Consider the following 17,641-nt stretch of genomic DNA (forward strand, 5'->3'; position numbering starts at 1 on the left):
AGGTTTGCATCTGCGACCCCTCCAGCTGTTCATTCTGGACGTCTGGGATCGCTGGTAGGAGTCTGTGGACTCCTTGGTATAAGTACCCCCCTGGGTGAAGAGGACCCTCTGGTGGGGGAGGATTTCAGCCAATTTGGCTCAGAGGCTGTTATGGGTCTTACCTATCTCCAGGGAAGTTGCAATGGACGGGAGCGCCAGAGGTTGGGGAGCGCACCTAGAGGGGTCCGTGGCGCAGGGTTCTTGGCTACCAGAAGAGAAGGACAGATCCTCGAACTGGAAAGAACTAAAAGCGGTATGACGGGCCCTTGTGGCCTTTTGGGAGCAGCTATGGGATAACACATGTGTGGGTCATGTCAACAGACAGGAGGGACTCAAAGCAACTCTGTGGTCCCTGGCCTTGGAACTGCTCATCTGGGTCGAGACCAATGTAGCCTTCTTATCCGCCGTCCACCTGAACCAAGTTGCAGACTTTCTCAGCATTAGGCAGCTGAGGGAATCAGAATGGGTGCTTAGTTGGGAGATCTACCAGGCCATCATAGGGGAGTAGGGGTTTCAATCAGTAGACCTTTTTGCGTCGGGCCAGAATGCCAAAGTCCTGGTTTTCTTCTACCTAAATCGTTGGGAAGGGGCGTTGGCAGTAGATGCACTAGTGCAGCTGTGGCACTTCCCCCCGTGTTACGCCTCCCCCCCAGTCTCCTTCTTGCCATCAGTTCTGAGGAAATTCGGATCCGAGTGAACATCCCTGATCCTGGTAGCCCCGCACTGGCCCAGACGGGTTTGGTCTTCGACCCTGGCGGCCCTGGCCATCTACCCCCTTTGGATATTGCTGTGCCGAGAGGACTTGCTTTCTCAGAACTCGGTCCTTTGACCCCAGGTAGACAGATGGAACCTAGCGGCCTGGTTTCTGAGGAACAGCTGCTATGGAGCAAGGGGTTTTCAGCTAGGGTAGTATCCACCCTCCTAAATAGTAGAAAAGAGGAGACCCGTTCTATCTGCCTTAAGGTCTGGAGGCTCTTTAACAGATGGTGTGCTCAGACGTCCTCGGAGGCACATAGTTAAGTTTTAGTCCTGGAATTCTTGCAGGTGAGGGTCGACAAGGGGCTAGCGGTGAGTACGCTTAAAGGCCAAGTGTCGGCTCTTAGCATATTCCTGGAGTCTCCCTTAGCCAGGGATGAGCTGGTGACGAGATTCTTTAAGTCCTTGACCAGACAAAAACCAGTAAGAGAAAGGGCCTTTCCAAAGTGGACCCTGATGACGGTGCTTAATGTGCTGACAGGCCCTCTGTTTGAACCTTTGGGTTCAATTTCCCTCAAAATCCTGACCCTCAAGACAGTATTCCTGGTAGCGGTTACTACAGCAAGCAGAGTATGTGAGTTGGAAACCCTATTAATTAGGGCCCCTTCCTCTAGACTTTTGCGGATAGGGTAGCGTTTAGGATGGACCCAGCCTTCTTACCCAAAATAGCCTCGAGATTTCATCGAGGAAAGAGATTACTTTACCTTCATTTTGTTCTAACCCTTCGTGTAACCAGGAAAGGAAATTTCACACGTTGGATGTTAGAAGATGTGTTCTTTATTTAGATAGGACCAAGGGGATCTGGAAGTCTGATTCCCTTTTTGTATCATTTTCAGTAGCAAGGAAGTGTTGTAAAGCTTGTAGGTGCACTTTATCTAGGTGGCTAAGACTGACAATTAGACAGGCATATCTGACCGGGGGTCTAGAAATCCTGGAGGGCTTCATGGCGCACTCCACCCGGGCCATGGCGGACACGTACGCTGAGCTGGCTGGTGCAACCCCAGGACAGATTTGTAGGGCTGCTACCTGGTCCAATTACAACACCTTCGTTAAGCATTACAGACCTGACCTGGTCTCAATAGAGGAACAGGCCTTCGGACACAAGGTTCTACAAGCGGTGGTCCTACCCTAGGGGTGAGTGCTCGCGTATCCCCTCAAGGTGCTGTCCTGAAAGATGGGGAGGGGAAAAAGCAAAGTTACAATTATGGTAACGCCTTTTCCATAAGTCTTTCAGGACAGTGCCAGTTACCCACCCTTTTTTTTAGCATTTGGTGCGGGGGTTTTTTGTGTCTTGCACTGTGTCTCCCCAGGTGACCGGAGGTGCTAAGTCATGAACTGAGGTCCGTGGGGGAGGCTGCACTTTTATTCTGGGTGGAGGTGTTTCCTCAGGTGAGGAGGAGCTGTGGTCTCTCAAGGTGCTGTCCTGAAAGACTCCTGAAAAAGGCGATACCGTAAGTATAACTTTTTGCTTTTTTCTAAAAAAAAAAAAAACTGCGTTTGAAAAACCGCTGCACAAATACTGCGTGACAGAAAAAATTGCAAAACCCATCATTTTATTCTTTAGGACCTCTGGTTAACAAAAATATAATGTTTGGAGGTTCTAAGTAATTTTCTAGAAAATAAAAGCAGTTTTTTTTTACTTATAAACAAAAATTCTCAGAAAAGGTCTGGTCTTGACACCTTCCTGCCGGACACACGCATATATGCGGCCTCTCAGCGGGTCGGCTTTAATGCTGAGTGGCTGCATATATGTGGCCCTGTATAAACAACTTACTGTGCTGAGAACATGCTCCCAGCATGGTAGCCGGAGGAGATCAGTAAGCTCCTGATGTTTACTTGCGATCAGGAACTTTTTGATCACGGTACCGCTGTGATTGGCTGTCACAGCAGTCACTTGGCTCGAAGGCCCGCCTCCTGGCTTTTATGCCCGGGTGGGAAGGGGTTTAAAGTGGATATGTTCACACTTTCTAAAATGAACCTAAATTTATTGTAAAGGAGGCACACAAATGTCTTTTAGATCTGTTAAGAGTGCCTTAGGAGCTTAAGAACCCAGAGAACTTAGTGATATTGAAGTTTTATATTTTTCTAAACCACTTGCCATCCAGAGGATTTATCCCCCCTTCCTGACCAGGCCATTTTTTGCGATACGGCGCTGCGTTGCTTTAACTGACAATTGTACGGTCACCCAAATGAAATGTATGTCCTTTTCCCACAAATGAAGCTTTTTTTCGGTAGTATTTGATCGACTGTACGTTTTTCATTTTTTTGCGCTGTAAACAATGACCCACAATTTTGAGAAAAAAATGTTTGACTTTTTTGCTATTAAACATGTCCAGTAAAAAAATTTAAAAAATCAAATTTCATAATAATTTTAGGCCAAAATGTATTTTGCTAAAAAAAAAAATCACAATACATGTAAATTAATTGGTTTATGTGACAGTTATTGCGTCTACAAATGGCGGTATATATACTCGTTTTATTTATTTATACTAGTAATGGCGCCGATCAGCGACTTATAGCGAGACTGCGGTGAGCATTCTGACACTGGGGAAATCAAAAATCTCTTTATATATATATATATATATATATATATATATATATATATATATATATATATATATATATATATAAATATATATGTGTATGTATGTATGTGTGTGTGTGTGTGTGATTGTGCGCAGCCCTGCCGCCCTGTAGCAGCATTTTAGCTACAGAGTGGTTGGGAAGCTTTTAAATAACAAACATGTTATACTTGCCTGCTCTGTGCAATGGTTTTGCACAGAGCAGCCCTGATCCTCTTCTTCTTGGGTCCCCCGCTGGCACTCCTCCCCCTTGACTAGTGCCCCCAGTAGCAAGCTGCTTGCTGTGAGGGCACTGGTGCATGCTCATTCCTGGGCCCCGCTCTGTGTCCATGCGGCCCTGCTCCCCACTCTCTCCTCATTGGCTAACTGGCTATGATTGACAGCAGTGGGAGCCAATGGCTCTGGCTGCTGTGCCTCAGCCAATGAGGAGAGAGCGATGGCACAGCTGATGCTCCCATGCACACCGCTGGATGGAGAGGAGGTTCAGGTGAGTATTAGGGGGAACTGTGGGAGGGAGCAGCACATGGAAGGTTTTTTTACCTTTTAAGGTAAAAAAACCTTCAGCTTTTAAAGCCACTTTAATTAAGCAAATCTCATCTTCTGCTACAACAATATCTAGTGGTCTGCTTTTCAGTTTTTCTAGTAGACTACCGCTATCATTTTAAGGTTTTCAGACAATTGTTAGTTTTTTAGGTAAAATCATAGCATAGAAAATGTGAGTCAAAGACAAGTGAGTAATGCCTGGTAAACATGCAGATGTTTATTTGTGGTGTGTCTGATTTAAATTAAAAATACTAAAAACCCTCCAACAGTTTTATTTATAAAAAAAATTAAGATGTTAACAGAACTTTCAGCATATCTTTTGTACATGCTTATCTGCTCTTTTTCCTTGCACAGGTAAAAGGTAATGTTGAGAATGAGCTACTGTTAACTGATTACAGTAATATACACTGATCCCAGTTTAATTTAGTTAATAAGCCAAGATGTAATACCAATAATTAAGCTCTACAGGGCTAAACTAACATGTTGAAGAATCTGTTAAAACATGGGTCATAAAGTATACTGATCAATGGTGCATTATGAAACCTGCTCTGTCTGCAAGTGTATATGAAACCAACAGAAAAATACACTGTATGCACAATCATTAGGCCAGTGTGAGTATTTTGACCAAATCATCATTTTTATGCATATTGTCCAACTCTAAGCTGTGTAAACTTGAATTCTTATTGGATTTAAGCATATCAGGTGATGTGTGTTTGTGTAATGAGGGAGGGTGTGGCCTAAGGAGATCAACACCCTATATCAAGGTGTGCATATTTATTAGGCAGCTTCTTTTCCTCAGGCAAAATGGGCCAAAAAAGAGATTTAATTGAAAAGTCAAAAATCGTAAAAAGTCTTTCAGAGGGATGCAGCACTATTGAAATTGCTAAGATGTTGGGACGTGATCACAGAACCATCAAATGTTTTGTTGCAAATAGTCAACAAGGTCACAAGAAACGCATTGAGAAAAAAAAGACTCAAATTAACTGCCAAAGATTTGAGATGAATCAAATGTGAAGCTACCAGGAACCCCTTATCCTCCAGTGTTTTTGTTTGTTCAGTGGTCAGAGAAATGGTCAAGTTAAGGAAGGCTGAAACACGACCACCACTGAAGTTGAAATGTCAAGACTGAGCCAAGAAATATCTGAAGACAGATTTTTCAAAGGTTTTATGTACTGATGAGATGAGTGTGACTCTTGACTGACTAGATGGATGGGCATATGGCTGGATCAGTACTGGGCATGGAGCTCCACTTCAACTCAGACACCAGCAAGGCGGAGGTTGGGTACTGGTATTGGCTGGTAATGTTAAAGATGAGCTAATTGGACCTTTTCGGGTTGAAGATGGACTCAAAATCAATTCCCAAACCTACTGTTGGTTTTTAGAAGACACTTTCTTCAAGCAGTGGCACACAAAGAAGTCTGCATCTTTCAAGAAGACCATGATATTTATGCAGGACAATGCTCCATCGCGTGCATCAAAGTACTCCACTGCATGGCTAGACAGTAAAGGCCTTAAAGATGAAAGAATAATGAAATGGCCTCCTTCCTCACCTGACCTAAACCCCATTGAGAACTTGTGGGCCCTTCTTAAATGGGAGATTTATGATGAAAGAAAACCGCACACCTCTCTGAACAGTGTCTGGGAGTCTGTGGTTGCTGCTGCACTAAAAGTTGATCATCAACAGATGAAGAAACTGACAGACTCCATGAATGGAAGACTTATGACTGTGATTGAAAAGAAGGGTGACTATATTGGTTGATTTTTAAAAAAACATTTTTTTTTTTTAATGTCAGAAATGTTTATTTGTAAATTTCGCGTTGTTTGTTTATTATTCTCACTTTAACAGATGAAAATAAACATGTGAGATGAGAAAATGTTTGCTTTGTCATTGAGTTGCATAATACTTCTGCACATTAATAGTTACCCAATAATTGTGTACACATAGATATTCTGTTAAGAAACTTTCCTATATATTCAGGTTTGAGGTTTATTAACATTTTGGATTGACCAAGAGCACTGTAGTTGTTCAATAATGAAATAATCCTCAAAAATACAACTTGCCTAATAATTGTGCACAGTAGTTTTTTCTCAATTGTTTGTATAATGGCAGGTTAGCAGTTCTATCACTAACAACTGCTTACTACCAATTGGGCAACTATGTGGAAAATGAGGTTTAATGTTGATAAATGTAAAATTATGGACTTGGGGCTAAAAACACGCATGCAACATGCATTCTAGGAGGAGAACAGCTGGAGGAATCAATGGTTGAGAAGGATCTGGGTGTTCTGGTAGATCATAAGCTTAATAATAGCATAGCATACAATGACAAGCTGTGGTTTCCAAAGCGAGCAAAATCCTTTCTTGTATTAGGGAGAGGTATAGGCTCCTGAGAGTCCATCATTCGTAAGACCTCATCTGGAATATGGAGTGTAGTTTTGAGCACCAGTTCCCAAAAATGATATAGGGGTACTGGAGAAATTGCAGAGAAGGGCAACCAAACTAATAAGAGCCATGGAGGAGCCTCTTATTAGTTTGTGATTAAGGGGGGGGGGATGATCAACATGTATGAATACATAAGTGGACCGTATATTGAACTAGGTGTTGAGTTATTCACCTTAAAGTCCTCACAGAGGACAAGGAGGCACTCTTTACATCTGGAGGAAAAGAGATTCAACCTTCAAGAACAGAAAGCAGAAAACAGAAAGCCTTCTTCACAGTATGGCTCAGTTCACACTAGCGTTGAAAGCAGGCGTTTGAGGGGCGTTTTTAACGCTCCTCAAACGCTTATGAAAATTGTACACATGGCAGCACACAGTGCTATTCACTCTAAAGCATTCTTGTATGGTCGTGTCAACATTGACACCTCATGTCCAGTCAGGAGGAGTTGAAGCTTTTCAACGCCTCCCATTCAAGTCTACACTCCGCAAATGCCTGGCAGGCGTTTGCGAGGCGTTAATACCATTAAGTTAATTATAGGCATTTGTGGTATGGTTTTAACGCTTATAAAACGCTTGTCTAATGATATAGGGGCGTTTGGGAAGTAGTCAAGTATAAACAAGCCCTAAGAGTGGTGAAAATGTGGAATAGACTCCCTCAAGAGCTGGTTCTGGCCAGCTCAGTTTGTTTTAATGAAAAAAAAAAAAGTTCTGGATTCTTTCTTAAATGCATAAAATATAACTGGTTACTGATATTTATAGGTAAAGTTGATCCAAGGAATATCTGATTGCCTCTCGGGGGATCAGAAAGGATTTTTTTTTTCCTCTGCTGGAGCCAATTGGCTCATGATTTATTGTGTTTGTTTTTTTTGCCTTCCTCTGGATTTACTGTGGGTATAGGAATGTGTATATATGATTGTGTATGACTTTTTTTTTCTGTTGGTTGAACTGCATGTATGCACTTAACATAAAAAATATAACTGATGCTAGGTCCGTCTCAAATGTTTATGCGCATTGAATCTACTTTTGATGCTTCCAATCTTTACATTTGCTCCATCCTATAGTATAAATATTATTGCCTTGATACGCTCTTGGAGCAGTTCACCGTCTGCAAAAATTATTGTTTACATACACTGACAGTTCAAATATGTGATGGTTTCTATTCTATTTGCAGACTCCTGCCCTAAATATTCTCTGGGAGAAATGCTGTTGTGATGATGTGGTTCTGAGGACAGCATGTTGTGAAGCTTTGTTGACACTGGTAGAGCAGAAACATGCAGACTTCACCTATGTCTTAAATGGAATTCTGAACCTATTCCCTTCCGCAAAGTAAGATTGAAATATGCATCACCTGTGGTAGAATGTTATTTTGTGTTGTTTCCCACAAGCATTCCCTTTTTCCCAACAGCAACCTCATGTTTTTGTCTAGTACATCTGTGATTTTTTTTAAAGTGTGGCTTAAGTATGGTTTGGATCTATTCAGACTAACAAATATACAATTGTTTCTGTTTTCATGGTGTTTGTATGGTATGTGTGTGTTTGCCATTGTTTCTTTACATTCTGCTCTTTGGCTTTCTCTCACAATCCAGACACGTAATTTTTGGTTGATTTGCCACAGATGATTAGTCCATACAGGTGACAGCTTCCTGCAATGCTGACATGTGGGTTCGGATTCTAGTTTGAACACGTCTGAGTTCATCATTATGTATTGATTCAAATGAAGACATTTTGTCCTTAGACCTTGTCGCCCTGATATGATTTATTATGTTACAATTGGGGAGTGTCTAGAATTACATATATTTTATAATATAATATTATAATATTAATATAAATTCTTTAAAAAAAATCACAAAGCCAGTGTTTTTTTTTCTTTTGATCCAATAACGCTAATAAAATAAATTTTTATGTTTCATTAGTCTTGTCTATTTGGGGAAAACTGCATGTAGACAAAGATATTTTATATATATATTATTTATTTATTTTTACAGAAATGTCCAGGGATTGGTAAAATGTATTTGGCAACTGCTTCACAATGAAGCAAAGAAAACAGAGAAAAGCAAGGAGCACATACACAAAAACATTTACAAAATCTGGTAAGAATTTATTAGTTCACTGATTCATGGATCGATAGACAAGAGATCTTAGTAGGAGATCTGTAATTAATAAAATGTAATTATATTTAGGGTCTCTTTATAAAGGCTGACCAAAATAAAATACTGTATTTTTCGCTCCATAAGATACACCTGACCATAAGACGTGCCTAGGTTTTAGAGGAGAAAAACAAGAAAAAAAAATATTCTGAACCAATGGACTGCAGACATAGTACAAGAAATGACCAGAGACTGTGGACATAGTACAGGGGATGACCAGAGACTGTAGACATAGTACAGGACATGACCAGAGACTGCGGACATAGTACAGGAGATGGTCAGAGACTGCGGACATAGTACAGGAGATAGTCAGAGACTGCGGACATAGATGACCAGAGACTGCGGACATAGATGACCAGAGACTGCGGACACAGTACAGGAGATGACCAGAGACTGCGGACACAGTACAGGAGATGACCAGAGACTGCGGACACAGTACTGGAGATGACCAGAGACTGCGGACACAGTACTGGAGATGACCAGAGACTGCGGACACAGTACAGGAGATGACCAGAGACTGCGGACACAGTACAGGAGATGACTAGAGACTGCGGAGTTGTCCTCCCTTTAGTGCGAGTACCCGGCTGTGCCAGGTGCCCACTGCGCGTGCATGAGAAGCGCTGTGCTTTGTGAATGGCCCGGCGTCTTCTGGGACCTGTCGTGTCCATTCACAAATGTCGCTGGACCATTCACAAAGCGCAGAGCTACTTGCGCATGCGCAGTGCACACCCGGCTGTCACAGCCGTGTGCTCACACTAAAGTTGCTGGCTCGGGAAGACTGCACAGCGCTGGTCCGAGGAACAGGTACGGTCCTGCTGCAGAGAAGAGCCGAGCGGCCGGCCCGTTATTCTGACACGGTGGCGGCGGCGGAAATACTGGACAGGCCGCTCCATAAGACGCACTGACATTTTCCCACCCTTTTTTTTGTGGAAAAAAGTGCGTCTTATGGAGCGAAAAATACGGTAATTCATTTTTCAACAATGTGTTAGGAAAACATGTAGAGAAAATTAAGCAAAAAAAAGGAAGGCTATGAACTAAACTTTCAAACATCCAATAGCATTGCACTTTTTTTTTTTTTTTCCTTTTTAAACTGAACCTTTTTTGGAGTGTTCTTCCCTCTTTGTCCTATCATCTAGGATCATGTTATTCTGCGCCTTCCCTGGCTTCTAGCCTGAAAAGCATAGTAGAACAGCTAGGTGTCAATTTGGGACTGACTAGCTAGGCTTGATCACTGTTATAAGCAATAGTTTTAACTATCATGATTGGCTTTCCATTCATGACAGCCTGCTTACTGTTGACATGCTGTGATTAGCGATTAGCTACAGCTAATCACATGGTACAGTGTGCCTGGTACCATGTGACAGCTGTGGGTCAATCACAGCATCACAAGAAAAAGTGAACTGTTCATTAATGAAGACCATTCATAACCGTTTGTTTACATAATTTCATGTGATCGCTATGATTGGTCATAGTGTTCACTTTATACCCCCACCGCTCACAGCGGCCCGGTACCCATCACTGGACAAGTATTACTGCACTCTGCAAAATCATTTGCTTCAGAATGTAGTAAATAAGGAAAAGTTCTGCTGACATTCATCCTCCAATCATGTGCAAGCAAAAATGCTGTTTCTTCCTTGCATGTGATTGGGTATTCTTTGCAAAGTGAAGCTTCACCTTCTTTACTAAGCTCAGGAGCAACTGCCCTCACAGAGCGTACAGACTGTTTGCCTTTAGTAAATCAACCCCACTATCATCAAGTTGCATGTTGTAGTCCATGTACATGAAATATTTGAAATTATCATTTACTAATGCTGCACATGCTATAACAAATAAATATCTCTTTGTCATTAATAGCCCTGTAGTTCTCTTCACCCTATGACACCTTTAGGAGTGTCAGAGGTGTTCAGTAGTAGCCTGTACTGTCCCTGAAGTCATCAAGGTGACTGGCAACTGCCTGTGAAGATCCTAGTTCCTGAAACTGTGTGCAAGAGAATTCCTGCACATTAGAGCTTTTCGTGGTTCTTGTAAATTAACATAGGCCTACCTCCCTTGGGGAGAATAATGATTTCAGCATTTTGCAGTGGGCATAGTAAATACTATAAAGTGGACCTAAACTCATAAAGTTAGGACTTGCTGTGTTAAAGGCTAAATTCACCATTTACAAAAAAAACAAAAAAATAATAAATGCACATATTTTGCAGGTAAAATGTGCATTTATTATTATTATATTTTTTACACTGCAGCCTGTAAGGCACTGCACCTGCAATCCAAAGATTACGGGTGAAATGCCAGGCTCCTGCAGACACCTAGTCACCATCTGCCTGTACCTCCCATATGGGCAGGCAGTGATTGAATGACAGGAAAAATCATTGAACTACAAGAGCGCTCACCAGTGTCCTCACAGTTCATTGAGAACTACAAGCCGTCAACTGCGGGGGCTGACGGTACTTGTAGTTCGTTCATTGACTCTGGATGAATGAGAAGGTTGTCTGGGTGAAGCCTCTCACAACCACACTGTTTTTTTAAATTCTGACAACAGGTGCGGGGAGAAGATTCCCTTGCCTGCTGTCACAGGGAGGGGGAAAAGGGGAAGCAGGAACTGGAACATTTTTCAGGTTCCACTCTAAATACGATGTCGCTACTGTGCTGCTCACTGTTCTATTTGCTGGAGAGAAGGCTGTATCTGAGGATCAGCAGTGCATGAATCTTCCAATTTCTCCTTTATTTTTTTTGTGGCTCTGTGAGTTCTCCCTATCTCCTGCTGCTTCTTAAAGTTGTAGTAAAGTCACATGCACTGTTTAGAAGATATTTACGTTAGCAGTGGCCGGTGACGTCACCGCTGCATGCACCCTGGGCTCTGAATGAACTGTGCCATTCATTCAGAACTCTTTGCCACGGTGTGACATCATCGTGGCTAAGTAAATTATACAGCTGAAGCCTGCGAAGCCAGAAAGAAGACTGGGTGAAGATGGGAGCACCAGGACCTGTGACAGCTCATCACTGGAGAACTTTGTTTATTGATATGTCTGTCGTAATGTGCTAGTATGCAATATGTAACAGCACGTTATGACTTAAACCGCCCAGGGGCTCAATTTTTTTTTCTGCAGTTTACTACCACTTTTAATCAATTCCCCACCAGCCATCGGAGGTAAGCTCTGATATGAGAACGCAAAACCTACCCCTTCCAGAATGGCGGCCAACCCCTAGGTAGGATTAACTATGGAGAACAAGCCATGAATAGTCAGTAATGGGAAACATCACCTGCAGGGAGCCTACAGGCAATGCAGGTAACTAGTCCTTTGTCCTCTGCTAGCCTTTTTTGGCCACAGCTTCCACAGTTCAGGTTCTCTTTAGTAGCCTATATAGACAGGATTCTTACAAATGGCTTTCTCACTGCCCTGCTTTATCTTATGTTGTGGCACAATATTTGGAAATTAGCAGACGTAAGATGTCTAAACAAATAGAAAAATGCAGCGCAACAATATATATACAAAATATAGTGCTAAACAATAAGTACGTGCAAAAACAAACAACTATGCTTGTGAAAATCAGTGTGTGCTATACCAGACGTCTAATCAATACATACATATAGGACTCTATAAACTGCGCATAACCAGTGCTCTAAATTAATTGTGCACACAAATAAGGAATAATTGTCCTTAATAGTGAACGGTCCCTTTAAATCTTGAATATTAGCACATGGACTTGTGTGATATATATCCCATAAATCGTGATCCACATACACCAACTATAAGTGTCATCGGAATATAGTGTCAAAAAATGGTGAACCGTCCCTTTAAATCCACTGTGCTTCAAATAGACCAGTGTAACACACTACTGTATACATGTATACAGTGCTCCTGTGTCACCCCTTAGTGCTCATCCACTTCCAACACTCAATTGCGCTCACCTCCAGATTTGACTCGTACTGACAGGTCAAAATATGCTTTCCCCTTTAACCCGGGAGGGTATACTGGTACATAGATCTTCACCACCATTAGCCAGCACTTTTAAACATCTCCAGATTGCTCCACATCCATGTGAAAAAAATGCTCCATATAGTGTAATATTGCCACTCAAAATAGCCTTTATTTAAATCAATCTAGTAAAACTCACACTGTCCTCCTGTGACACTACAGGGTTAAAAACTCACTATACAGTGTTTGCTGTAAGAAGTGTGCAGAAATCCCTTATCTAAAATGGCAGTACGTGCACTTCCGGTTATGGCCTGACATCATTGACGCACCCTACGCGTTACGTCATATCATGTGACTTCATCAGGAGTCCCTTATCCAAAATGGCACGTGCACTTCCGCTTTACGGCCTGATGTCATAGGCACACCCTACGCGTTACGTCATATCATGTGACTTCGTCAGGAGTTCTCCTGATGAAGTCACATGATATGACATAATGCGTAGGGTACGCCGATGCCGTCAGGACGTAAACCGGAAGTGCACGTATCGCCATTTTGGATAAGGGATTTCTGCACACTTCTTACAGCAAACACTGTATAGTGAGTTTTAACCCTGTAGTGTCCCAGGAGGACACATTTTAATGTGAGTTTTACTAGATTGATTTAAATAAAGGCTGTTTTGAGTGGCAATATTTACACTATATGGAGCATTTTTTTCACATGGATGTGGAGCAATCTGGAGATGTTTAAAAGTGCTGGATAACGGTGGTGAAGATCTATGTACCAGTATACCCTCCCGGGTTAAAGGGGAAAGCATAGTTTAACCTGTCATTATGGGTTAAACCTGGAGGTGAGCGCAATTGAGTGTTGAAAGTGGATGACCACTAAGGGGTGACACAGGAACACTGTACACGTGTATACAGTAGTGTGTTACACTGGTCTATTTGAAGCAGAGCAGATTTAAAGGGACGGTTCACCATCTTTTGAGACTATATTCCGATAACACTTATAGTTGGTATATGTGGATCACTATTTATGGGATAGACAGTTGTGTTCAAAATAATAGCAGTGTGTTGAAAAAAGTGAATAAAGCTCAAAATCCTTCTAATAGCTTTTATTTCCATACACACAAATGCATTGGGAACACTACACATTCTATTCCAAATCAAAACATGAAGAAAAATATATCAAATTTGTGTTGTTCCTCTAAAAAAAATTGAAGAAAAGTGAATATTAGACTGTTCAAAAAAATAGCAGTGTTTGTATTCTTCTTTACAAACTCAAACATTCACTATATAAACTGAAAAATGTTTGAAGATTTTGTTTTCCTTTGAATCACTTAAATAATATTTAGTTGTATAAGCACTGTTTCTGAGAACTGCTGTACATCTGTGTTGCATGGAGTCAACCAACTTCTGGCACCTGGGAACAGGTATTCCAGCCCAGGATGATTGGACTACATTCCACAGTTCTCTATTTCTTGGTTTTGCCTCAGAAACTGTATTTTTGATGTCACCCCACAAATTTTCTATTGGATTAAGATCCGGGGATTGGGCTGGCCACTCCATAACGTCAATCTTGTTGGTCTGGAACCAAGATGTTGCACGTTTACTGGTGTCTTTGGGGTCGTTGTCTTGTTGGAACACCCATTTCAAGGGCATTTCCTCTTCAGCATAAGGCAGCATGACCTCTTCAAGTATTCTGATGTATTCAAACTGATCCATGATCCCTGGTATGCGATAAATAGGCCCAATACCATAGTATGAGAAACATCCCCATATCATGATGCTTGCGCAACCATGCTTTACTGTCTTCACAGTGTACTGTGGCTTGAATTCAGTGTTTGGGGGTCGTCTGACAAACTGTCTCCGGCCACTAGACCCAAAAAGAACAATCTTACTTTCATCAGTCCACAAGATGTTGCGCCATTTCTTTTTAGGCCAGTCCATGTGCTCTTTGGCAAATTGTAACCTCTTCAGCACGTCTTTTTTTTCAACAGTGGGACTTTGCGGGGGCTCCTTGCAGATAGCTTGGCTTCACATAGGCATCTTCTAATTGTAACAGTACTCACAGGTAACTTTAGACCTTCTTTCATCTTCCTGGAGCTGATTGTTGGCTGAGTCCTTGCCATTTTGGCTATTCTTCTATCCATTCGAATGGTAGTTTTTCGCTTTCTTCCACGTCTTTCAGGTTTTGGTTGCCATTTTAAAGCATTTGCGATCATTTTAGCTGAGCAGCCTATCATTTTCTGCACTTCTTTATATGTTTTCCCCTCTCCAATCAACTTTTTAATCAAGGTACGCTGTTCTTCTGAACAATGTCTGGAACGACCCATTTTCCTCAGAATTTCAGAGAGAAATGCACTGTAACCAGCATGTACAACATTTGCTGCCTTCCTTCCTTAAATAAGGGCAATAATTGCCACCTGTTTTTCAAAGAATGAATGACCTCACTAATAGAACTCCACACTGCTATTATTTTGAACATGTCCCTTTCAATTAGTGATTCAATTACACAGAATTAGCAGCATGCATGTCATGACTTTTGGGTCTGTTGGATTTCTATTACTCTACTACACCTGCTAGTAAATTATTTGCCATGTAGAAATATCATTTCTACCAAAAACAGTGATTGATAAGGTTACTGATGTCTGACTGCTATTATTTTGAACACAACTGTATATCACACAAGTCCACGTGCTGATGTTCAAGATTTAAAGGGACAGATCACTGTTAAGGACAATTATTTGTTATGTATGTGCATAATTCATTTAGAGCACTCTTTATGTTCAGTTTATGGAGTCCTATATGCATGTATTATATAAGCATAGTTGTTTGTTTTTGCACGTACTTATTGTTTAGCACTATAATTTGTATATATATTGTTGCACTGCATCTTTCTATTTGTTTATTTATGTTGTACATGTGGGAACACATTATATGCTAGCCGCACAAGTTTTTTAGGAGGTCCGTAGTGCTGAGGGTTTTTTATACACACAGGTGTAAGATATCTGTCTTCACTGACTGAGGCTTTGCCAAATGAAAAGTGTAGAACTAGGTAATGTAACAGCTCCCATACAATATGTAAACATCACAGGTGACTGTTGCTAGAGCAGGCTGCTGTAAAGAGGCATCAAGCTGAAAGCAGATACAAAGAGGAGCTGGAGCACCTTTCTCTGCAACGACCTTTCTGTCAGATGTGTACAATGAGAACATGTGAAATTAGCTAAAACTGCAATTTTTGCCAGTGTTACCTCTTCAAGGTTATTACGTATTTATCACAGCCTGAGGCCACAATCAATTCTCTTCAGCTTTATGCATGTTACTCCTGTAAAGAATAAGGTAAAATGAATTGCAGACTAGCTCAGTGTGTCCTGAAGCCTTCTGAAGTCAAGCATGACAGTACACAAACCTTTGTCCCAATTTACAGCACATAACTAGAAGGTCTGCTATTAACTTAAGTCGCTAATCAAGTGTAACATCCTGTTTCCTTGTTGCTTTTTTTTTTTTTTTCCCTTTTGCTACACAGCATAGTCCCATTTTTCCATGCGAAATGCTTTATCTGCTGGACAAAGAGACTGGCTCGCCTACTAAATTATCCCTGTGCCTTGCAGTTAAATGCTCGCTATCTTTGCAGCTCCAGCCAAGTGATTGCTGACTGATTTGGCCCATAAGAACTGGCAGATATTTTACTGACTATTTAGCTATTTTTCAACTGTTTGCTTCTATATGCTTTTGCAGTTTCATTCAGTTTAACCCCTTGGACTAAGCATTCGCCAAGCATTGGTATTTATAGTATGTCCTTTTGTCACCTCTGGTGGGCAATGGGAAAAAATAAAACATTTTCCATGCATACATTGTGGTTATTAAAGAAAAGTTTATGCAATCATATATAAACTATACTTTTAGTAATGAAGGGATCCATTACAGTCATTCACTTAGCAACGTCAGTTCAACACAAATAAAGGAAAACAATGGTTAAAAGAAGCATAATTGGTATTTTTATTGGCTCTCTGCAGCTCAGTTATTCAGGCCATAGATGGGTTGAAAATCGGCCGATTTTCGAACCGTTAATGGATTAATTGGTCGGCCGTTTTTCTGGATTTTGGCACATTTTTTTTATTGGTAAAGTTGGAAAAAAAATAGGGCGATTTTGCTGATCGGCCAATTTTCGCTGCAATGATGGGCAAATCGGCCGATCTTTTTACCGATAAAAAATCTGTGCATGAGCCGTGACCTGCAAGAAAAAGAAGAAAAAGAAGAATTCCAGTCCGCTATTATATTTGACATTAAAAAGTATTGCGGTTTCAACTATTTGTATCCGAATAAAAACATCTGTATCTGAAATGGATACAAATAGATACACTGTTGCAACCGCTATACTTTTTAATGTCAAATATAATAGCGGAGCTCTCTGCAGGGACAGAGGTAATTAAATGCCGGCTGTAGACGGGACGAAAATCTGCCTTTTTTTTTTTTCCTTTTTTCTCCTTTTTTTTTACCGTTGGTGGTAACGTTGGCCTATTGAAGGACCGATTTTTCATTTTTTTTTTAAAAAACAGCCGGTTTTCAACCCATCTATGGCCTGCATAGGTCTCAAGCTATTTATAGGGGAGGGCTCAATTGGATGAAATTGCATTTTGTGTTATGGAGCCCAACTCCAGCCTTGTTTTCCAGTCCTCCAAGAATGATCGCTTACACTACCCATTTTTCCCTCACTGTGTGATTCACTGTGATTGTCTAGCCACTGTTCTAATTCTGGGTTAAATGGTTTCCAGGGTTGTCCATCCCATTCGATGCATAGACAGCCATGGCCACGCTTCCTGCACTTTTCTAGCCTACAGAAGGTGGCAGTACAATGGATTGTGTACTTGGAGTCCTATGCTAGTGACACACATAACTTTATGACGTGTGTGTGACCACGTTTTTGGTCTGGAAATTAGCTCCATTGTCCTTTTTTCCCTGGCAGCAATCCACACATGTGCGCTCTGAGAGCAACAATCACTCTGCATTGGAGAGTTCTAGACACCCCCGCTTCTAGAGGTCTCCAATCAGCAAGGGCTAAGCGCTTTTATTGCCGAGCTCTCACTGTGACTCAGTGGGGGTGTTTTACTGCTGGTCTTATCTGTACTCTGTTGCCTGGAGGAAAGGCCTTTGTACTTCTGCTGGAACTGATTTCCAGACCAACAAAAACCCCCAAAAATTCATAAAACTATTTTTTTA

The 17,641-nt window shown here is 41.4% G+C and overlaps 1 protein-coding gene across 1 annotated transcript in view; it reads left to right on the forward strand.

Annotated features, from left to right (window-relative positions):
* The window catches only part of FOCAD (focadhesin), a gene marked incomplete at its 3' end in the record, with an annotated part of 239,052 nt that overhangs the window by 44,865 nt on the left and 176,546 nt on the right, over positions 1–17,641 (forward strand). The window contains exons 4-5 of the mRNA XM_089662672.1: positions 7,530–7,684; positions 8,344–8,448. Coding sequence (XP_089518798.1) covers positions 7,530–7,684; positions 8,344–8,448 — 260 coding nt within the window. The remainder of the gene's footprint in view (positions 1–7,529; positions 7,685–8,343; positions 8,449–17,641) is intronic.

This window comes from Staurois parvus, unplaced genomic scaffold (assembly GCF_062004578.1).
Source record: "Staurois parvus isolate SC_StPar_1 unplaced genomic scaffold, SC_StPar_1.0 ptg001518l, whole genome shotgun sequence".
NCBI lineage: Eukaryota > Metazoa > Chordata > Amphibia > Anura > Ranidae > Staurois > Staurois parvus.